Source organism: Zootoca vivipara, chromosome 15 (genome assembly GCF_965207765.1).
Source record: "Zootoca vivipara chromosome 15, rZooViv2.hap1.1, whole genome shotgun sequence".
In the NCBI taxonomy this organism is placed as follows: Eukaryota; Metazoa; Chordata; class Lepidosauria; order Squamata; family Lacertidae; genus Zootoca; species Zootoca vivipara.
Genome location: NC_142598.1, coordinates 12,088,304 through 12,111,899, shown reverse-complemented (window position 1 = coordinate 12,111,899; position 23,596 = coordinate 12,088,304). Strand labels below are relative to the sequence as shown.

General features: G+C 47.0%; 1 protein-coding gene across 1 annotated transcript in view; it reads left to right on the top strand.

Annotated features, from left to right (window-relative positions):
- The window catches only part of LOC118097690 (ovostatin), a 53,589-nt gene extending 30,483 nt beyond the window's left edge, over positions 1 to 23,106 (top strand). Inside the window, exons 20-36 of the mRNA XM_035140827.3 lie at positions 626 to 752; positions 2,358 to 2,449; positions 3,121 to 3,172; positions 3,671 to 3,754; positions 5,512 to 5,688; positions 6,676 to 6,757; positions 8,879 to 9,035; positions 11,345 to 11,419; positions 12,498 to 12,663; positions 14,313 to 14,533; positions 17,301 to 17,516; positions 17,628 to 17,752; positions 20,262 to 20,352; positions 21,278 to 21,340; positions 21,449 to 21,554; positions 21,834 to 21,904; positions 22,914 to 23,106. Of these exons, the coding sequence (XP_034996718.3) occupies positions 626 to 752; positions 2,358 to 2,449; positions 3,121 to 3,172; positions 3,671 to 3,754; positions 5,512 to 5,688; positions 6,676 to 6,757; positions 8,879 to 9,035; positions 11,345 to 11,419; positions 12,498 to 12,663; positions 14,313 to 14,533; positions 17,301 to 17,516; positions 17,628 to 17,752; positions 20,262 to 20,352; positions 21,278 to 21,340; positions 21,449 to 21,554; positions 21,834 to 21,886 (1,887 nt within the window). The 3' untranslated portion in view covers positions 21,887 to 21,904; positions 22,914 to 23,106. The remainder of the gene's footprint in view (positions 1 to 625; positions 753 to 2,357; positions 2,450 to 3,120; positions 3,173 to 3,670; positions 3,755 to 5,511; positions 5,689 to 6,675; positions 6,758 to 8,878; positions 9,036 to 11,344; positions 11,420 to 12,497; positions 12,664 to 14,312; positions 14,534 to 17,300; positions 17,517 to 17,627; positions 17,753 to 20,261; positions 20,353 to 21,277; positions 21,341 to 21,448; positions 21,555 to 21,833; positions 21,905 to 22,913) is intronic.
- Positions 23,107 to 23,596: the final 490 nt, after the last annotated feature.

The following is a 23,596-nucleotide window of genomic DNA, read 5'->3' as shown; positions in this document are numbered from 1 at the left end:
AACAATATCAACAACAGCAACAGCTCTCTCAACCCCCCTGTAAACAATACTCCAGCCCAAGAATCTGTTCAACAGCCTCAGCTTTTGTAGCTGGAGTCAGTCAGCACTCCGCTCTCCCAGGCCAGATTTGATCTTGAAAGAAAATGACAATCAAGCTTTCCTAGTTCAATGTTATTCCTCTAGATAATTTGTGAGGGGTGTGCATGTCGAGATTTCGATTGCCATGGGGACTCCACAGGGTGAAATCCGGTACTGCTTGCAATTTGCTCCCAAGTCAAGATGGCAGTAGTACAATCAAGGTTTTATTTGGCACATGGCAGCTCCTTATTTATATTGTTACACACCACCCCAGTCGCCAAGTGGTGTGAGCTTCCAGGACGAGACTGTGTGCCTTTCTGATGACCTTTCTGATGCGCCATCACCCTATCTTTTGCGTTCTCTTAATGGTCCATCTCTTCAGGCGATTATTTCATCAGGAAGCCAACCTGGCTTTTTTATTTTTTTTAAAAAAACGCCTCATATTTGAACATGCTAAATTCAATGTCTGGCACCCCAGAAGTAGGAGGGGGGGCCTGGCAACTCCACGAACTTACAACACTATTGTCGTTTCCCCCCCCCCCCTCAGTTAGATGTTGAGCTGGAAGAGTCTCAGAATTTCAAAGCAGAAAAGCTGTCTCCAGGGAACAACTCCGTAAGAATCTGTGCGAATGAAACACAATCCTACACCTGGAGAATTCGCCCTCAAAGACTGGGTAATCACCTTCTCTTGCAGAATTTTGAGATTTTTGCTTTCCTCTGACTTTCTTGAATTTCTCCCTGAATTGCAACTTAGAAAAATAAATTTTTAATGAAATGAAATGATAAATGAAATCAGAAACTCTAATAATCCTTATGGCTTCGAGCAAGAAATGAGCTGCTACTGTTTACTGCTAGGAATGCCCTATGTACATTATAAATGACTAGTGTCATTCAGCCCGTTTAGAAAACGGGCACTAGAAGATATGTGAGAGGAGCAGCGGGGTCGCGGCCTTCCCTCTCTCTCTCTGCGCTCGGCCGCGGGGCGCGCCAGGAACGCAAGTAAACAAACTCGCTCTCCTGTCGTGCCCCACGGCCGAGTGCAGAGAGGGAGGGAAGGCCACGGCCTTGCCGCTCCTCTCACGGGCTCCTCCGTCACTGCTCCGCAGCCTCTAGACACCCATGGAGGCCAGCCCCCTGAGGGCGAGGAGCTCAGGATCGGCAGAGGCCAGGGAAGGTGAGGCACGCTCGGGCCAGGCTGCTCCCGCTGCTGCTGTTACCGCCTCCGCCTCCGCCTGCTTCCTTCACCAGAACAACGGAGGCTGGTGATGAAGGTGGCTCCGGGGGCGCCCATGGCTGTCCCGGGGCTGAAGCCGGTGCGGCGGGGGCGGGGACCCTCTAGGTGCCCATGGAGGCCGGCGCTGGGAGCGGCCCACTAGCACAGCCTCCGGCGCCGCATGAGAGTGTCCTGGGCACGCGACCGAGATATTGTCTCTGCGTCCAATCCCTGTGTCCATGGGGCACATGTGCAGTAGCGCGGACACAGGGACACAGGGACTGGACGCAGAGACACTTGCATATTATTATATAGGATTTGTATATTAGTTATCTCAAACATGCAGCATACAAGGGAATATCTATATGCTGTTTTTGCTTCAGTGCCATGGTGGTGACAATTTGGACTTTAGATGCAAGTTTGTGCTTTGCTTTTTTTGCTGGTTGTTTTTATTGGTTTTTCATAATTTTTAACAAATTGTCACCAGATGAATACAAATTAAATACAAAGATTTGAGGGGTGAGGTTATTACCCCTCTATTATTGTCCATGCTCAACCATTGCTACTGTGACCTTTCATTTAGTAGATCAAGATGATCAGGTGACAGCCAAAACTGCAAGGTTTTTAGTGGGGGCAATTAGAATAAGATCTATTATTTCATTACAGTGGTACCTCTGGTTAAGAATTTAATTCATTCCAGAGGTCCGTTCTTAACCTGAAACTGTTCTTAACATGAAGCACCACTTTAGCTAATGGGGCTTCCTGCTGCCGCCACGCCGCCGGAGCACAATTTCTGTTCTCATCCTGAAGCAAAGTTCTTACCCTGAGGTACTATTTCTGGATTGGCGGAGTCTGTAACCTGAAGCGTTTGTAACCCGAAGTACCACTGTATTGATGTAAACCTCCAAAATAGTTAAGTTTTTACCTGTATCTTCAGTACGTTTTATTTTATTTTATTGATATGGCTAGTGTCTGGTGCAAATAAAGATCCTTCTGATTCTGAATACAAATTTAAAAGCTGGCTTCCCACCCCGTATGTAAGTTTTCTTTCCATTCATTCTTTCAGGTATGGTGAATTTCACTGTCACTGCTGAAGCCAAAGGAACTGAGCTGAGTGAAGGACGAAGGGACACCATGGTCAAGGCGGTTTTGGTTGAGGTGAGCATGAAAACCTTGGCATCTGCAAGAGATGGAAAGGGTTTCGTGGACCACAGTGGTACACATTAGCGACCAGAGCTGTTTAGTGGTGGAGAGGTTGGGGCTGCAAAGGTTTACAGGCAAGAGGACTGGCTTGGATTCATTTGTGCAGCCCTGACCTCTCTGCTTCCTTGCCCTGCCCTGTAAGCATACCTGCCAGGTTGTTGTCGGAGAAATAAGGGACCGGGCGGAAGTAGCAGGCAGGAAGTAGCGCTGCCGCCATTTTGGAACTGGGCGGGCATGCTCAAAAGTGACTTTTGGTGCTGCTTTTCCCAGTTCCAAAATGTCCATCGCTCCAGAAGTCGCACTGCAGCCATTTTGGAACTGGGCAGAGCAGCATCAAAAGTCGCTTCAGAGCATGCTCCGCCCAGTTCCAAAATGGCCGCTGCGCCAGAATAAACCGGGGGGAAACAAAAAAATCTGTTTTTTCAGCTAGGAACAGCTGGAAAAACGGGGATTTCCCGGGGAATACGGGAGACTTGGCAGCTATGCCTGTAAGGCTTGGATCTCTACCCCACACACAAGACGACTCTGGCAGTTAATCCTTGGGTGGTATAGAAAATGGGTGGGTGGGTGGGGTGGGTGGATATGCATTCTATATTGTTCATCTTACTGTTTCCTCTGTCATCCAGCCTGAAGGCATCAAGAAGGAGGTGACCCAGAGCTCTCTGATCTGCGTAAAAGGTAAGCGCTACATGCATAGAAATCTGCCTCGACTCCTTCCTCCTCCTGTTCTGGTCTTCCCTCTTCCCTATCTGATTCTTCCTCTTCCGAGGAGTGCTGCCACCAGTCTTCTCCAGGTATGAATTCCTCCCTATCCCCAGATTCCCCAGTGGGGGCATTCTCCCCGGGGGGTGGGTGGGAGGCTGGCCACCACTCCTCCTCGTCTGGCTCAACCCTGACACCAGCATCCTTAACAAACGACTGTTTCCAGGATCCTCCATGACTGTTGAAGTGGTATAAGAATGTTTTAAATGTATAGTGTAGATTAGACCTAAATACTGAAGTCAAATATTCACTGGCTATCCAATTATAACCGGTGGGTAAATTAATTTCGGCTCCATTACCACCATTTGCCAGTTTCTTCACCTAAAAGCTATGACAATGGTTCCCATGCTATATAAAGAATGTTGGAAAAGGATCCACATCCAATCCCCATTATTTATTGCTCTAAATCCTTAGGTACACCAGTCTCTGAAACAATAACCTTGAACTTGCCTTCGAATCTGGTGACTGGATCAGAAAAAGCTACACTTTATGTCCTTGGTAAGTTCTTAGAATGTTATCATACTTGAAATCTTTCTTTCCTATTTGCGCCTTGTGTAAGATTGTTGTGACATTTCATATTTGATGTGATTTCCCCGCCCCCCCCCCAATATGGCATTGCTCCATCAATATACAGTGGTGCCTCGCTAGACGAATTTTATTCGTTCCACGGGTCTATTCTTATAACGAAAAATTCGTCTAGCGAATCCCATAGGAATGCATTGAATTTTTTTGATTTTTTTTTTGCCCATAGGAACGCATTAATTGAATTTCAATGCATTCCTATGGGAAACCATGATTCGATAGATGAATTTTTTGTAAAATGAATTTGTCTAGCGAGGCAACCTTCACTAGAAAAATCCTTTCTTTAAGCGAAAATTTCGTCTTACAGGGCATTCGTTAAGCGAGGCACCACTGTACAGTTGTACATTGGCTGTTGAACGGAATCTGTTCCGGAAGTCCGTTCAACTTCCGAAAATGTTTGACAACCACGGCGGGGCTTCCAATTGGCTGCAGGAGCTTTCTGCACTCAATTGGAAGCTGCAGAAGCCACGCCGGACATTCGGGTTCCAAAGAACGCTTGCAAACCAGAACACTCACTTCTGGGTTTGCTGCGTTTGGGAGCCAAAACTGACGAATACCAATGTGTTTGACAACCAAGGTACAACTGTAATTGTGAGGTGTCTCCCCTAAGTCATTCCTTGAGCTGATACACAGCAGTCTTCAGCACCCCTGAGTGTGCAGAGAAAGGCAAAAGTTGCCGCTTATTCTCCTTTGCCATTCTAACATTAAACCTTCCCAACATACACATACCAATTCCCTTCTTTACTCTGTGCTTATCCTGGAGTTGTATATTTATAATGAACCAGGAATTAATTAGGGGGACCCAGGTGGCGCTGTGGTTAAACCACAGAGCCTAGAGCTTGCTGATCAGAAGGTCGGCGGTTTGAATCCCTGTGACGGGGTGAGCTCCCGTTGCTTGGTCCCAGCTCCTGCTAACCTAGCAGTTCGAAAGCACGTCAAAATGCAAGTAGATAAATAGGAACCGCTACAGCGGGAAGGTAAACGGCGTTTCCATGTGCTGCTCTGGTTCGCCAGAGGCGGCTTTGTCATGCTGGCCACATGACCTGGAAGCTATACGCCGGCTCCCTTGGCCAATAATGCGAGATGAGCGCGCAACCCCAGAGTCGGTCACGACTGGACCTAATGGTCAGGGGTCCCTTTACCTTTACCTTTAGGAATTAATTACAGACATGATAGTTGGCTGGGGTAAAGATTTGGTTTGGACCCCATTTTGGTGCTTCAGAAAAGAGCAATATTTATCCTGTAGCCCTTTGGAGACACTAGTATTGTAGGGATTCCACTCCCCCCCCCAGTGATTATACCTTTTTAAACTTTGACAGAATTAGATAAAAATTGCAGATATTCTAGGTGAGGGAGAACTATCTTCTAGATGGGTTTGCTTCCTGCCCTGTGGGTTTGTGGACAATCATTTTATTATGAAAACAGCATTCATTGTAGAGGCACCGGTAACAATCGGGGTGCCAACTTGAATAAAATTATTGGAGACCTGCCCCCACATAATCGATCACAACATGCAGCTCACACACACCATTTGAATTGAAATGCCCATCAATTTTGAGGGCCCCCATTCCCCCCAATTATTTTATGGGGTAGGGCTGAAGGACCTTGGCCCCTAGGAGTTTGGTCCTATGTGACATGCAGTGCATAAATGCCCATATTCTTTTGCTCCCAAGGTGACATCCTGGGCACAGCCATGAGGAACGCTGAAAATCTTCTCCCAATGCCCTACGGTTGTGCGGAACAGAATATTGCCATCTTCTTGTCCCATTTATATATTTTTTCCTACCTGACTGATACAAACCAGCTGACGGAAGAAAAAAAATCCAGGATCATTAGAAATTTGAATGCTGGTGAGTACTTTCAAAACCGTGGATATTTGTGATGGCATCTGCCAAGTGCTCTTTCGTTTCAATGGCTGAAACGTAGGCAGCCATACATGTTTACTTTCGGCACATGAAGGTATAGCACGAGCATAAAATAGGGCACTTGCCTGTTCTGTCAGGTTGCACACATTTCTTGCACACCTTTTGCATAAAATAGATGCTTTCCCATGCATTCGCCGGTACAATATGCATTCTGTAACAATATGCACATTGTGTTGCAAAATCTAGAGGAGTGCATCAATCCAATCATCATCACCATCATCTCATGGGGAGCTGCGTAACAATTTGCTGGCAACCCAGGTGGCACTGTGGGTTAAACCACTGAGCCTAGGGCTTGCTGATCAGAAGGTCAGCGGTTCGAATCCCTGTGACGGGGTGAGCTCCCGTTGCTCGGTCCCAGCTCCTGCCAACCTAGCAGTTCGAAAGCACGTCAAAATACAAGTAGATAAATAGGAACCGCTACAGCGGGAAGGTGAACGGCATTTCCATGTGCTGCTCTGGTTTGCCAGAAGCGGCTTTGTCATGCTGGCCACATGACCTGGAAGCTATACACCAGCTCCCTCGGCCCATAATGGGAGATGATCACGCAACCCCAGAGTCGGTCACGACTGGACCTAATGGTCAGGGGTCCCTTTACCTTTTCCTCCTGGTGAAGGAGAAATAAAACCAATTTAGCAGCTCAGATTATAGAATAAAACACAACGCAAACATTGAGCCCAGGAGTTTTTGTTTGCTTTCACGGACACAGGCGAATAGAAAGTTTTCCACCTGACACATAATTAAATACATAAGGCACCAGGCAAGCCTCCCAGGGGAGCCTATTCCATAGCTGGGATGCCACCACTGAGAAGGCGATCTCTGTTCTTGCCATCTTCCTCACTTGAAATGTATTTGACAGTTAAAGGGGGAAAGCACCTGAAAAAATTGGTTTGCTACATTTTTCTTCCACTTCAGGATACCAGAGGCAGATGGCATTCAGACGTTTTGATGGATCCTTCAGTACTTTTGGTAGCAGGGAGGCAGAAGGAAATCTTTGGTAAGACCTGTGAAGTTGCTTTAAGGCAGGCATCCCCAAACTTCAGCCCTCCAGATGTTTTGGACTACAACCCCCATCATCCCTCACCACTGGTCCTGTTAGCTAGGGATCATGGGAGTTGTAGGCCAAAACATCTGGAGGGCCGCAGTTTGGGGATGCCTGCTTTAAGGCCTCGAGCGGAAACAAGATCGCAGGGCATTGCTCCTTCAGACGTGGGGCTGATGGGCTTCCAGGACCAAATGTCAAAAACAGCCGGAGACCCAAGTTTGGGAAACTCTGTTCTAATCCATTTGGGTCCATTTGACTTTGGCTGGCTGCTATTACTACTACTACTGCTACTACTATTTGAATTTATATACGGTACCGCCCTATACCCAGGGGTCTCAGGGCAGTTCACAGAATAAAGCGGTTCACAGAATAATATCCATTGATTGATCTATTATCTGAGACTGCTTAATCCAGGGGTCAGCAAACTAAGGCCCGGGGGCAGGATGCAGCCCACCGGGCTCATTAATCTGGCCCGTGAACCTTGCAGACCCTGCCGCCCGCTCAGTCAGTCCCCGCGCTAAACCGGCACGGCGACTGACTTCCACAATGCTGGCGCGGCTTCGGATTGGCTGCAGGAAGCTCCTGCAGCCAATCCGAAGCTCGGACGCCTCTGGGTGACGCCCCTTCCTTCCTGCTGAGGCGGCCACATATGGCCAAGACCCAAGTGGGAGGAAACGGTGGCAGGGAGGCTGCCTCCACCGCCCAGGCCAGCAGCATTAGCTCTGTGCCCCGTGGACCCCTGGCCGAGGCAGAGGGCGGTGGCGGCGCTGCCGAAGACGAGGTGGCTGCGGCGGCAGCGGCAGCTGTGGCGGCTGTGGCGGCTGCGGCGGCTGCGGCGGCTGCGGCATGAGTGGTGGCAGCGGGGATGTCCTTTCAGGAGGGGATTTCCTTTCATGGGGGGCTTTCAGGAGAGGGTGGATCCGGCCCCCCACAAGGTCTGAGGGACAGTGGACCTGCCCCCTCCTGAAAAAGTTTGCCGACCTGGCTTAATCCTTTAAAAAACAAAAAACAAATTCAAGTGAGAAACTCTGCTACCAGGGTTGCCAACCTGAATAAAATATTGTAAGCCTTACCACGCAATTGATGGGACCCAGGTGGCGCTGTGGGTTAAACCACTGAGCCTAGGGCTTGCTGATCATAAGGTCGGCGGTTCGAATCCCTGTGACGGGGTGAGCTCCCGTTGCTTGGTCCCAGCTCCTGCCAACCTAGCAGTTCGAAAGCACGTCAAAATGCAAGTAGATAAATAGGAACCGCTTATTCTCCTTTGCCATTCTAACATTAAACCTTCCCAACATACACATACCAATTCCCTTCTTTACTCTGTGCTTATCCTGGAGTTGTATATTTATAATGAACCAGGAATTAATTAGGGGGACCCAGGTGGCGCTGTGGTTAAACCACAGAGCCTAGAGCTTGCTGATCAGAAGGTCGGCGGTTTGAATCCCTGTGACGGGGTGAGCTCCCGTTGCTTGGTCCCAGCTCCTGCTAACCTAGCAGTTCGAAAGCACGTCAAAATGCAAGTAGATAAATAGGAACCGCTACAGCGGGAAGGTAAACGGCGTTTCCATGTGCTGCTCTGGTTCGCCAGAGGCGGCTTTGTCATGCTGGCCACATGACCTGGAAGCTATACGCCGGCTCCCTCGGCCAATAATGCGAGATGAGCGTGCAACCCCAGAGTCGGTCACGGCTGGACCTAATGGTCAGGGGTCCCTTTACCTTACCTTACCTTACCACACAATTGATCACATGATGCTGTGCGCGGACACAATTTGAATGGCAATGCCCATCAACTGGGGGGGGGTCCTGCCCCCTCACATATTTTAATGGGGGGGTGAAGACCCCTCGGCCCCCTAGGAGTTGGCTTCTATGTCTTCTATAAATCGGTTCTTTCCCATCCTTCTGCTGAGCTTTTCATCAGCGCCTCGCCTGGGTTTATCCTGCTTCCCTAATTCCTGATGGATACAGTCCCTTATGCATATTGAAGCATTGGAAGCGGTGACTCTGGTCTAGACTTATTCCTGCTTTGCCAAGTGCTGTTCTCATCCCATGCCCCTCTGCTCTTTGTCCTTTTAGGCTCACCACCTTAGTCTACAAAGCATTTGGACTGAGCTCGCCTGTTATATTTATAGATGAAAACATCCTGAATCAAGCTCTCCTCTGGATTTCAAGCAAACAGGGGCCAGATGGCTGCTTCAAGTCGGATGGGAAAATCTACAACCAAGCCTTAGAGGTGGGAATGGACACAAAAGTATAAATGGAAATTGTTGGTGTGTTACAGGTTCATCCCCTATTGAGGGGTGTGATTTTTAATACAATGGACTGAAACACTCCTCCCCCCCAATTTCCTGAAAATATGTTGGGGGGGGTATGCTTTCTCATGGGGGAGGGGAGAAAATTGTTGGAATTTTGTGGGAGGGGTTGTCACTTACCTTACAGTGTGTTTCCTGGAAGTGCAGCCGGTGGGTGGCTCTGTAGAGAGCTCTGTGCTGCTCTGAGTTGCAGGGGTCTTTTCTCACTTGAAGAAACAAGGGAATAAACAGAAAACTCTTGACCACCTTGTAAGGTTATGTGAGATATGTGGCAGTCCCTTCTTAAAAAAAAATTCAAATAAATCTATTATCTCTACCCAATGAACTTTTGGGAGGGTTTTGTTTTGTGTTCACTCACCCAATGAATGGGGAAAAGAAATTATTATTATTATTATTATTATTATTATTATTATTATTATTATTTGTACCCTGCCCATCTGGCTGGGTTTCACCAGCCACTCTGGGTGGCTTCCAACAAAGATTTAAAATACATTAAAACAGGCACCCCCAAACTTTGGCCCTCCAGATGTTTTGGACTACAATTCCCATCATCCCTGACCACTGGTCCTGTTAGCTAGGGATCATGGGTGTTGTAGGCCAAAACATCTGGAGGGCCGCAGTTTGGGGATGCCTGCATTAAAATGTCACACATTTAAAACTTCCCTGTTCAGTACAGCTCTACTTTAATCTGAAGATTGCAGGACCGGGCATCGGACTTCCCATACCCCAACCCATATAAATAAGAGACCAATAGGAGACTGGTTTTGGGTCAAAAGAGGCCACAACTTCATTGAATACCTATGAAAGAGGTTTGGCTTGGGCATGGGGCAATCGAAAGTACTTCCGGCCTGCCCACCAGAGGTGATGCGTGGTCAATCCAGGTGGGGGTTCCTAAGACTTACATCAAATAGGGTGACCGCTGCCTGAGGGAGTGCCCCCCCGGCCCCCCCTGGGCATGTGGACTCCCCCCCCCGGATCCCTTTAACGGGAGACCCCAGTGTTTGGGAGGGGCTGGTGGAGACTACAACCTCCCCTCCATCCAAAACAAAGGATTGCCCCAATGCCCAACCAGTTGTGTCGATTGCTATGAGGTAGGCAAAACCACCAGGTCAGAGCCAATTAGCCCGGTGGGCTAATTACTACCCGGCCCCATAAAGAACAGTAGTCACAGCAAAGTCATTGACTAGCAGCATAAACCATGGGGGTGGGGAAACCCGGTGCAAGAACAAGCAGGCTGTGCCTAGGTATGGGCTGCTTAAATGGGCAGGGGGTGGCTCTGGGGGAAGCCCACTGTCGGCTCCATCGACTCTGCCCCCTGGCACAGCCCAGGTCCCAGTCTGCATCCCCATTTGCCAAAGCAGGGTGCAGGCTAGGCTCCGGTTCCTGAGAGGCGGCGGGGGCTTATGCCCCTTCCGCCTATCAGGAAGGGCACTGCAGTTTGAATTCCTCCGTTGGGGCCCCAGTGAAACCTCCTCTGTCCTGCAACGCTGTGAGAGGACTTGCAGACCAAATTCATACAAGTAGAAACAGTGCAAGTCTATGCGTAGCTACCGGTATCTGGAAGAATTAAATCCCACTGATGAGGACTCATCTACATTTCCACTTGTGCCATACCTAAAAAGCACAGGTCCAAGCTGTTTTCCTCTTGCCCTGCTCATTTCCAAGGGAAAACTCACTCTTTAGCAATAGATTGGAATGAATGGCAATCCAAGAGTGCTGAAGAGAAAGCAGCAGGACAATAGGAAGTGTGGAGAGAGCCAGTGTGGTGTAGTGGTTAAGGGCGGTAGACTCATAATCTGGTGAACCGGGTTTGCTTCCCTGTTCCTCCACATGCAGCTGCTGGGTGACCTTGGGCTAGTCACACTTCTCTGAAGTCTCTCAGCCTCACTCACCTCACAGAGTGTTTGTTGTGGGGGAGGAAGGGAAAGGAGAATGTTAGCCACTTTGAGAGTCCTTTGAGACTCCCTCGGGTAGTGATAAAGCGGGATATCAAATCCAAACTACTACTACTACTCCTCTTCTTCTTCTTCTTCTTCTTCTTCTTCTTCTTCTTCTTCTTCTTCCTCTTCCTCTTCCTCTTCCTCTTCCTCTTCCTCTTCCTCTTCTTCTTCTTCGTTTAAGGATATTAAGTCTCAAGAATGTATACTTAGGACTGCCCAACAAAATTTCTCTAGGGAGGGGACTTTATGCTATTACACCCCTGTTTAACTGATATTTCCTTTGCAAACAGGATGGAGCGGATCAAAACACCATACTCACGGCCTATATTACTTCATCTCTACAGGAGAGCAAACTCAAGAGCTCGGTACTGATTTACTATTACTCTAGTTTTCATAGAGATTCCTCAGGCAATTCCTTTAAGATGTGTTAAAACTCCACGCTTGCATTTCAGTTTCCATGATCTTTCATCTTATATAACACCACCAGGAAATGGGCATCAAGTCAATATAGAATCCCAGCCAACTCCAAGGAGATGTAACAAACCTTTCTTTTGGACCTTCCCTTATTATCTGAATTAACTGCCATATTTTCTGGACCATAACATGCACCAGACCATAACACGCACCTAATTTTTAGAGGGGGAAAAAGGAGAAAGCCCTGTTTGGGAGGGGGGATCAGCTCACAGTTGTGCAGCTTTTTTTGAAAAGGGTGAAAGCTCCATTTTTTTGAGAATCAGCTCAAAGTTGTTGAGCTTACATTGCAAAGGGAAAAAATCCTGTTTTTAATGAGGTTCAACTCACAGTTCTGCAGCTTCTTTAGGAAAGGAAAGGGAGCCATTTCTACAGTTTCCAGACAGATAATCTAATCAGCCAGTCACATGTGCTGGGGAAACAAACAGCCTCCCTCTGTAGAACATTCAACAATGGAGGGCGGGGCAAGGGGGCAGGCCGGGAAGGGAGCTAGTGTCCCTTTTCTCCCTCCCCAGTCTCTTGCAATCAGCTGTTGAGCGGCTTCCTTTAAACACCCTCTTTCCCTATTGTTAGCCTTTAGCTCTTTCTAATAATAATAAAAAAAGCACGGCCTGCTTTTCACCCCTGGGCAATTTGGCTCCGGGGACCACGCATTCACTCCATAACACGCACAGACATTTCCTCTTACTTTTTAGGAGGAAAAAAGTGTGTGTGTTATGGAGCGGAAAATACGGTATAACACAATGTAAAGGGTGCTCCTTCATCCAAAGTTCTAATTAATCACATTATTGCATGTCTCCTTGATCAATCTTGAGTACCTGAAGTAAACAAAGAGCACATCCACTGGGAACAATAAAATAAAACAATAAAATAGGGCAATAAAACAGTAAAACATTGAGAGCAGCTGCCTCGCCTTGCCTCAGAGGCCGGCGGCCATCTTGGTAATATATAACAATCTCTCTTAAACTCTAGTATCCTGTGGTGCGGGCTGGCCTCTCCTGTTTGGATGCTGCTTCTGATGGGCGTGTTAGGAGCAAGTTGGAAAATGCTCTCCTGGCCCATACATATGGTTTAGCTGGCAACGCAGAAAAACAGAAACATTTCTTGGACGCCTTGATGAAATCTGCTACTAGAAATGGTAAGTCGTGTACTGTTGTGATTTGTGGCTTGCCTCCATGAAATTTGTCATCTGGAATTTCTTGCATACACGTTTAGATTTCTAGTAGTGGCACCCCTTGAATTCATGGCTGCCAAGTCTCCCGTTTTCCCCGGGAAACCCCCATTTTCCCAGCTGTTCCTAGCTGGAAAGAATGAATTTTTTTGTTTTTCCCCGGTTTATTCTGGCACGGCGGCCATTTTGGAACTGGGTGGAGCATGCTCAGATGCGACTTTTGATGCTGCTCTGCCCAGTTCCAAAATGGCTGCAGTGCAACTTCTGGCGCAGCGGCCATTTTGGAACTGGGCAAAGCAGCATCAAAAGTCACTTCTGAGCATGCTCCGCCCAGTTCCAAAATGGCGGCAGCACTACTTGCGATCTGATGTTTCTGGCCCAGTCCCTTATTTCTCTGACAGCAACTTGGCAGGTATGCTTAAATTTTGGTTGCTTACTTCAGCCATGCCAGGGTGGCTGTTCTCTGCCCATAGTCCCACCTATTCAGGGACACTGCTTCATCTCTGAAATGTTTGAGGGTATTCAACAGGCTGTAATAATTTGGTGGTCCATATTGTAGTGGCACTGCTTTGGTGGTACCCCCGAGCGTGAACGCAACCCAATAACTGACCAAGAAATGAGTGTGTGCGAAAATAAGCCATGACTTTAGCACAAGCAGACCTAGGTGTCCTTATTAAAATTCGTTATGTTAGTTTTGGCCCAGTTCTCAAGTCTGTTAAGGTCATTTTGAATCCAGATTCTGTCTTCTGGGGCATTAGCTCCCCCCACAGCTTGGTGTCATCTGCAAATGAGATGAGCATCCCCTCAATTCCTTCATCCAAGTTGTTTATAAAAATGTCGAACCCCAATGGGCCCAGGACAGAAGCCTGTAGCACCCCACTTGTCACTTTTTCACCAGGATGAGGAGCTACCATTAATGAGCACTCTTTAGGATTGGTCAGTCAGCCTGCTCCATATCCACCTAACAGTTACCTCATCCAGCCCACATTTTACCAGCTTCTCCACAGGAATAGCCTTACTGAAATCAAGATACATTATGTCCACAACTCCAGAACTATTCAGCTGCCTGCACCTCACTTTGTCAGATTAGATAGAGAACTACTTCAAGGCAGTGATTTGTCTTGCCCTTAATTTGTGGCCAGGTGGCGCTGTGGTTAAACCACTGAGCCTAGGGCTTGCCGATCAGAAGGTCGGCAGTTCGAATCCCTGTGACGGGGTGAGCTCCTGTTGCTTGGTCCCAGCTCCTGCCAACCTAGCAGTTCGAAAGCACGTCAAAATACAAGTAGATAAATAGGAACCGCTACAGCGGGAAGGTAAACGGCGTTTCCATGTGCTGCTCTCGTTTGCCAGGAGCGGCTTTGTCATGCTGGCCACATGACCTGGAAGCTATACACCGGCTCCCTCGGCCAATAATGCGAGATGAGCGTGCAACCCCAGAGTCGGTCACGACTGGACCTAATGGTCAGGGGTCCCTTTACCTTTACCTTTAACTTGTGGCACACGCTTGAGAAAAGATTGGTTGCTGCTGATCAATATGAAAGCCAGGAAGCTAGACATGGAAGTACGTTGATAACCATTGTTTCCCTACAACTTAATTGCCTCTTCTGCATCTTCAGGTGGTCTGCTGTACTGGGAAAGGGAAAGGAGGCCAAGAGTAGAACAGTTCCCTTCTTTCTACCCTCGTGCATCATCTCTTGAGATTCTGACCACCAGTTATGCACTGCTGGCGTGGCTTAACCGACCAAACCTATCCCAGGACGACCTGACAATCGGCTCACAGATAGCACGGTGGCTGGTCACAAACCAAAATTCTTTAGGAGGCTTCTCCTCCTCTCAGGTAACTTATACATTAATTGGGTTCCCCAATTGCGGTTACCCCTGATTGCATACCAGACACTGCATCCAGCAGTGAGGAACTTCCTTGTTCTTCTGCCTCCTTATTCCGTAATTCTCAGCCAGATATCCATACACACACACACACACACACACACACACACACAAAAGCTGGCCCTGCCACGCTTTGCTGTGCCTTTTTGTGTTAAATGGACCTTTTCCTGTTAAATGGACCTTCAGAGTCTCCTCACCCTTTCATTTTGCACACAATCATTCCCCCCAATACGCGTGTTCTGTAAAATTTTGCCCTGTCCCAACCCTGACTCCCCTACATACGTGTGCTATGTGAAATCACCCCCACCCCATCCCAACACATTTATCCTACCCAAAGGCAGGGCCCTGTAAAAGGCCTATATTCAGTTGATTCTTGCCTGTGGCCTAGTCAGTTATCCCAACTGGGCTATGCTGCGGCCTAGTCAGTTCTCCCGGCTGCCTTGTTGCTGTATAACGCCTGTTTTGAGTTGGTTGCCGTGGAATTTTGTGATGTCACCGATTGTCTGCAGCCGATGGGGACGCAGATTCTCCGTTCTATTTCCCAGCATGCACTTTTATCTGATCTGTGTGTTCTGAAACACGGGGTTTGGGGGGTTTTACCAGGCGCAGATGTGACATCTATCTTAGCAAACTTTCTGCGATCCTTCAGACATTTGCATGTGATGTTGTATCAAAATTTGAGCATTATCGGTCAAGCGGTTTCGTCTTGCGAAGCGTGGCCATAAAAACCTCCGATCACAAAACCTACAGGGCATTCCTCTAGCGAAAGGGGAATGAGCTGCAGCGCAGGAAGAAGGCAAAGGAAGATCAGCTGAGAGGCGCTGACAGCTGTCACCGCCTCTCAGCTGATCTTCCTTTGCCTTCTTTCTGCGCTGCAGCTTGTTCCCCTTTGTGTTCCGCTGGTCTCTGCCGGTGAGGGGCAACCAGCAGAGACCAGCGGAACACAAAGGCTGTAGCACGAGAAGAAGGGGGGGAGAAGTGGGTTCTTCCCCCCGCCGCCAAACCAGTCTGCGGCGGGGGCTTTTCGGATCCTCCGCTTCCCCCCCCCACCGCCCGACAAGGCGGGGATGGGACGAGGCTTCTCCAGCCTCGTCAGATCCCCGGGCAGTGTGTGTAGGGGAAAGCGGAGGATCCTCCGCTCCCCCCCCCCCACCGCCCGACACTGCGGGGATGGGATGAGGCTTCTCCAGCTTCGTCTGATCCCGGGAAGTGTGTGGTGGGGGAAAGCGGAGGATTCTCTGCTCCACCCCACTGCCCGACACTGCGGGGATGGGACGAGGCTGGAGAAGCCTCACCCGTCACCCAGAGCCGAAGCGCGCCAGTGCGGGGACATTTTCGCTGGCTGCCTTCCCCAAGCCAAGGGGAAGGCAGCCGGTGAAACACCCCCGCACCAGCGCACTTCGGCCCCGTCACCCAGAGCCGAAGCGCGCCGGTGCGGGGACTTTTCGTCGGCTGCCGAAAGCCCCGCTTTCCCCTCACCCCATCAGACACAGCGCAGATCGGAGCAGGCTTCTACTCCGATCCGCGCTGTGTCGGGCGGGGTGGGGGGAAAGCTGTTGGCGGCAGGAGGAGAGGAAGGAAGGAAGAGAAAGGGCTGCTTTCTCTTCCTTCGTTCCTCTCCCCCCCCCCCGCCCAACAGAGCCCGCATCTGATGGGGGTTCAGAAGCCCTGTCAAATGGCGGGTCTGTCGGGCGAGGCGGTGGCACACACATCTCTTGGCTCGGGGAAGACAGACAGGCAAGAGTACAAGCGCCTGCCTGCCTTCCCCGAGCCAAGAGAGCAAGTGCTGCTGCCGCCGCCAGGCCCCCGGAGCCCATAGGAACGCATTAATTGACTTTTAATGCATTCCTATGGGAAACGGTGCCTCGCTACACGAAATTTTTGTAGGACGAATTGAGTCCTGGAACGAATTAATTTTGTCTAGCGAGGCACCACTGTGTGTGTGTGTGTGTGTGTGTGTGTATATATATATATATAAAGCTGTACCTGACCACGCATTGCTGTGGATTAGTCTGTAAGTTCCCAAAAGACTCCCCCCCCACCTGTGTTCTTGAAAATGCGCCCACCCCACCCACCCCCAAAATAAAGGTTGTGGAAACCCCACTCCACCCCATTCTTCCCAAAGGCACGCCCCTCCTGCACTCAGCGGCCCCATTTCCCAGGGCAATCCCATGATGATACTCTCTGACGTAACCCACAAGCCTGACCCCCCTCTCTCTCCCCCTCACATACCCCATGTGTATATTGGGGAGGGCCTGGCCAGTTCCCCCAGCGGGTCCTGATGGGTGAGGGGGCAGACGGGCCAGCTGCAGTTGGTTCTCCAAGGCAGACATGGGGAAGGCGGCCGGGAGAGGTGAGGCGGAGGCACCGAAGGGGCAGGATCTGACCCTGTCCTCCCAGAAGGAGCCGCCAACCAGCCACTCCCAGCAGCCTCTGCGCGCTTGCATCAGAAGGACAGCAGTATAGCGTGTGTTGCTTAGACGTCCAATAGATGGTGCTGTTTTTCCAAAAAATATGTTTTTACCTGTCACAGGTGTGACATCTATATTATCTAATTTTATAGAAACACTCCCGTATTCGAATGCAACATTGTGTCACATTTTCAAAGCAATTGGTCAAGAACTTTCGGAGATTGTACGGTAGATTTTGTACAAACGGACATTCACATCTTTATTTATATAGATATATAAAATCCATATATGTATGATTCTTTCCAGGACACTCCTGTGGCTCTGCTGGCTTTATCTCGGTTTGGGAATCTGACCTTCACAAAAGATGCAGAAAATACAGTGGAGATCAGTGCTGGGGGATCTTTTAAGAAGGTTTTCCAGGTGACGAGTAGCAACAGTGTCCTGCTGCAACAGGTTGAATTGCCCAACATCCCCGGAAACTACAGTGTGGAAGTGAAAGGTTCCGGTTGTGTCAACATTCTGGTAAATGGCACCCCTAGCCCACAAGTCCCTCTGCTACTTAGTCACAGAGCTATTGTCAGTAATAAAGTAGTTGCCCCTGTTATATGTGCTATACATTATTTTCTGTTTCAGACATCCCTGAGATACAACATCATCTTCCCTACACATGGCTCTGGATTTTCTCTCACAGTGCAGACAAAAAATGCTTCCTGTTCAGGCGACTTTCTGCCCAGATTTGATCTTGAACTGAAAGCCAGGTAATGAAAAAACTGCTAAGTTATACCCATCCCCTGCTGACAACTTTGCCATGCATTGCTGTATAAAGCAATATAAGGCATTTTGGTTATTCCTGGTGCCTTAATAGGAATCCATTTGGTTTATACAAGGGAGAATATATGAGCAGCAGATCGGCATATTACTGGTATTTGCTGGGGCAGGTTGGGATTGGCAGGACTGTGTTTGCTGTAGCTCTGTTGACACACGGAAGAGGTGCAGAAATCAGCGTTGTAAATTTGTCCAGGTTGCGTTTAAAAACAAAGGCAAGTCTAGCTCCTGAGGTTGTGAAGATGTTCTTGATAGTACATGAGTTTTGGGAAACAGAGGGGAGGTGCTGAAAAATATCTCCCGTGCCTGTTATCATGCCTTTCCTTTCTGCTAATTCACATAATACAGGTGAAACGTGGAAAATTAGAATATCGTCGAAAAGTGCATTTATTTCAGTAATGCAACTTATTATTTTTTCTTTTTCTTTAAATTTTTACAAATGCTTTCTTTTGGAAATTCCACAGTAATAAAACAAATAGTTACAATAATACAGTGGTACCTCTACTTAAGAATTTAATGCGTTCCGAACACACATTTGTAAGTCGAAAAAAATTGTAAGTCGAATCCCATAGGAATGCATTGGGAGAAAAAATTCGTAAGTCGAAGCAACCCTATCTAAAAATTCGTAAGTAGAAAAAATCCTATCTAAACCGCATCCAAGATGGCGGACGGAGCTCCATTCGTAAGTAGAAACATTCGTAAGTAGAGTTATTTGTAAGTAGAGGTACTACTGTACAAAAATAAACATCGCTATTACATTTCATTAATTACATTCCATTTATAATTGACTCGCCTAATGACGAATAATTGCAATTACAACAAATAAAGGCTTGACATATCTTGCTTTGCATGTCATGCATCTATCTCATATCTTGGTTTCACCTTTTAAGTTGCATTACTGAAATAAATGCACTTTTCGACTATATTCTATTTTTCCGAGTTTCACCTGTACTTTGTGAAGAATGTTTTTTTTAAAAAGGCAGAGTAAGTAATGCCAAAGAAATACATTTGCATCTTTTTAGAAACTTGAATAATTCTAAAGTCGCTGCAGTCATTCTTTCTTGTGGGAGAATTTGAATTACCTTGGAACAGGATTCAGCATTTCATGTCTGAACCATGGAATCCAAAAATGAGGGTCAAAGTACGCATTACTTTTTAAATGTAATTGCATACTTGGTGGGGGATAGATTATTATCAAGACTGCAGACAGTGAGGTGGTGTTCAACACTCTGTTCTCCAGCCTTGATTCTAAGAAAATAATCCCTACTTCTGCTATTCACCTCAGAAAACAGTTCCCAGTGGCAGCAATGAGAGTTGTTTGTTTGTTTTTTCTATGCTACATGCAGGTGGCAATTTTTGTGGGATTGCAACTGGGGAATGCAAGGTTAAACCTTCCCTCTCTACATGCTGGAGTCCTGGTGACAATTCCTCCTTTACTGCCTATAATTAAAAGAATAGATGGTAGATAGATAGATGATAGATAGATAGATAAAATAAAAAAATTCTTTCAGTAGCACCTTAAAGACCAACTAAGTTTTTATTTTGGTATGAGCTTTCGTGTCATGCACACTTCATCAGATACACTGAAACAGAAGTCACCAGACCCTTATGTATATTCAGAGGGTGGGGGTGATGGGAATGGGTGATGGGCTGATAGGAGTGGTAAACCTGTTGATGACTGTTAACGACTGTTAATGACTGCAATTGGTCTTGCGGGGGGGGGAAGCAAGGGCTGAGGTGCTAAGGAAAGCTTGATCATGTATAATGAGATAAGAATCCTATGTCTCTGTTCATTCCAGGTGGCTCCATGGTTTTAAGCTTGCTAATGAGTTGCAATTCGGCAACTGATGAAGTGTGCATGCACACAAAAGCTCATACCAAAATAAAAACTTAGTTGGTCTTTAAGGTGCTACTGAAGGAATTTTTTTATTTTGTTTCGACTCAGACCAACACGGCTACCTACCTGTAGATAGATAGATAGATAGATAGATAGATGATAGATAGATAGATAGATAGATAGATAGATAGATAGATAGATGAGAGATAGATAGATGTCAACACAATTAAAGCAATGTATTGTTTGGCCTTTAATGAACTATGTAAGACAGTGTGTACTATATCTTAAAAGAGCTCTTTGCAGTATCTTCGCAGTTTGCTTTTGACTAGGCTCAGTCAGAATACAGTCATACCTCATATTACGCCCACTTCAGGTTATGTGTTTTCGTGTTGCGGACCGCGGGAAACCCAGAAGTACCGGAACGGGTTACTTTCGGGTTTTGCCGCTCGCGCCTGCACAGAAGCGCCAAATCGCACTGGCGCCTGCACAGACATGGCGCTTCAGCTTGCAAACGCTGTGGGTTGCGGGTGTGCCTCCGTCACGGATTACATCCGCAACCCAAGGTTCCACTGCATAAAATGACACCCTTTTTTTCTTGTTTCAAGATACACTGGAGAGCGCAACGCATCCAACATGGCTATCGTGGACATCAAAATGGTGTCTGGTTATGTCCCTGTCCCATCATCACTAGAGCGGGTAAGATTCAGAACAAAGTGAATGAATCGCCCTAGGAGAAGATGGCTGGATGAAGCAAAATGCCAGGCTTAAAAAGTGTCATCTTAAATGATGTCGTAGGACAGGCACCCCCAAACTGCGGCCCTCCAAATGTTTTGGCCTACAACTCCCATGATCCCTAGCTAAGAGGACCAGTGGTCAGGGATGATGGGAATTGTAGTCCAAAACATCTGGAGGGCCGAAGTTTGGGGATGCCTGTCGTAGAAAATCCATACATTACTCAGGCCAGTAATCCTCCAGCCTCAATTCATCATTTCTGAAGCTGCGGGCCAACAAGCCAAAGTCTGTTACCGTTTTCCAAGGCGCAATCACTTTCATTTTCACACAGAAGTGGCACTGGTAAATTTGCAATCTTGTTTGTTGCCTATGGCACCCACCCAAATACTCAGAGTGTCTGCATGCCAGCAGCCACAGTAAAGTGCAGAACTGAAAAGGGAAGCCTTTGAGCCATGGGGCAGAGGCTCACAGCAAGAAGGTTTGGGATTTCTGTATGGAATAGAACCGAAAGGAAGAAATTGCCAGGTTCAGTAATGTTTGCAGAGCCCCTGGCTGCTTTTCATGATCTGATTGCTACAAATCTATCTGAACTATTCTTGTTACAGGTAGGTAGCCGTGATGGTCTGTGTCGAAGTAAAATAAAAAAATTCCTTCAGTAGCACCTTAAAGACCAACTAAGTTTTTATTTTGGTATGAGCTTTCGTGTGCATGCAAACGCTGAAGAAGAAGTGTGCATGCACACGAAAGCTCATACCAAAATAAAAACTTAGTTGGTCTTTAAGGTGCTACTGAAGGAATTTTTTTATTGAACTATTCTTATTCACTTTGTCATGATGCGTCCCTTTCCTGAAAGCAAAAGTATCTTTCTCTCCTTGCTTTTATTGTACAGCTCCAGGGCAAGGTGATGCGTACCGAAATCAGAAATGACCACCTCATCTTATATCTGGAGAGTGTAAGTTTTCCTGAAGTTGCATCATTACAACAAATCTGCAGAAGACCCCCCCCCCTCGTAAACCGCAATAGAAACTGTCACTGATATTTTCTGCCTTCCTGTGCTCAGGTATCATCAAAGGAGATTACTACCTTGACACTAACGCTAGAAGAATCCCATCCTGTGTCCAAAAGCAAACCAGCTGAAGTTCGAATGCTTGATTATTATGAAACAGGTAGGAGACTTGCTCTCATGGTTTAGGTGTATTTTGTATATTTTGATTTCGTAGTTCCCAGAAGCCCGTGCAGTTTCATCACTAGGACTGCCATAAATTTTACTGCCTCTTCTTTCAACAAGTATCCTATAGGAAATGAGTGTCCCATGTTTGTGTTCCAAAGCCACTTTAATTGCCTCTTCTAAAATTGAAGCTAGCACTCTTTTCTGAACACCTGAAAGAGAAAATGTGGATCCATGCACCATCTAATGTTGTGCTCTCTCCTGTCCCTCCTACTAGATATAACTGCCCATAGTGAATATAACACACCATGCCGCCAAGCGTCAGATTGAGCCCAAACAAAGAGAAAGGTAAGTCAAAGCAAGGGATGCTAGCTATGCAGGTGCTAACAGAACAAAGAAAAGCAAAACTTGCATTGATAAAGAAGAGCTATTGTGGACAGTGGTGTAGCATGGGTTGCCAGTGTCCAGGGCCAGGTAGAGAGAGTGGGTGGACAGAGTATGCATGCACATCCAACTGCCTAACGGCATCCACATCACCCAAGAGATCACAGCCACAGAGATAAGTAAAGAAGAGTCGTTCTGTTGTCTGGAAAGGTCACTTCCTGATTCTCATGCAGAAGCCATTTTCAATGGAGCCCAGCAATGGAAACATGCAGCTGTATTGAAGAAGCACCAGGTGTTGAAATTTTGCACCCCTAACAATTCTGCGCCCAGGGCAACTGCCCCTGTGCCGCCGCCACCCCGCCACCCCACCACCCCACCCCCCTGCTATGCCACTGATTGTGGATTAGAGTTGCCTCTTGCTTCCAGGCACCCCCAGCAAGGATAATTTTATTTAGTTAGATAAATGTGTTTCCCACCATTACACTGAAAAATACAGAATTCAGGGTGGCTTATAGCATATAAAACTATTCACCGTACAATAAAAGCAAAGCCAAAAAATGAGGATAAGCAGGTAGCGCAGTAGAGAATAAAGATTAATTATACTAAGGAGAACAGACAGGTGTCTTGATCCCTCTCCTTTTTAAGTCTTATGTGGTTTATTTTATTCGTATGTTTGTATCTTTTGCCAGTCTGTAACCGTAATAAGGTTTTTTGTTGTTGTCTTTGACTGCTGCATTTTTTCCTACTATTGTGGCCTTTTTTTCTTTTGCTAGATGTATTCTACCACTAAAATTGTGGAATTTTTAAAATAATAAAATGGCATATAGATTTTATGAAATAAACAATTACAACTGTTGCTATTCTCCCTTATAGAGGGTATGAGAAATGGCTCCATGGCCCATTTAAACATGTTGACGCAGCTAAGACTTAAAATCACATATTTAACTTACTGAAATGTCCATTTTTATTTCAGCAGGAAGATCAGAAGCTATATCCCTGTGTCTGATGTGGTTCAGGAAATCACCATTCCGGAAAATCTGCTAAAAATATTACATTGGGTTGAATTTGTTTTGGCTGGGATCTCACACCACATCTTTCCAACTTTCAGTACTGTATTTTGAATGTAGAATAAAATTATTTCTAGTTGCTATAACTATTTGCAAATATCTCTTTTGCTGTTGTGAGTTTCTTTGCTATTTGATGATTAGAGTATTTCAAAAACTCCAGAAACAAACAAAAAAAACCGGGCAGAGCTGGATTGGGCCATCAAACGAATGGGACAGGAATGAAAAGAGTTATATGTCTGTGTTGAAAAGCGTGCAGCCATTTTCTTCCATACTGACAAATGATTATAGAATCTCATAGTTTTTACTGTGGGAGCAGACTGCTCTGTCAGCACAAGCAATTCAGGTTGCCTGATTGAAAGCCCTCCTTCTCTTTCCTCTGTGTGTTGTGCTGGGAGTTCTCCAAGTCTTCCCAGGGTCACTTTGGGGGGCACATGGTAGGAAGAAGGGGGAGGCCTTGTATGGGCTTCTGCTGATGGGGCTCATTAGCTGAATCCCACCTTGAATCTCAAACTGTATTTAGAATGGCTCTCTCGGGAGTTATGTGTTCCCAGGAGAAGGCATGTATGGTGCATCTATTGCGTGGGACAGG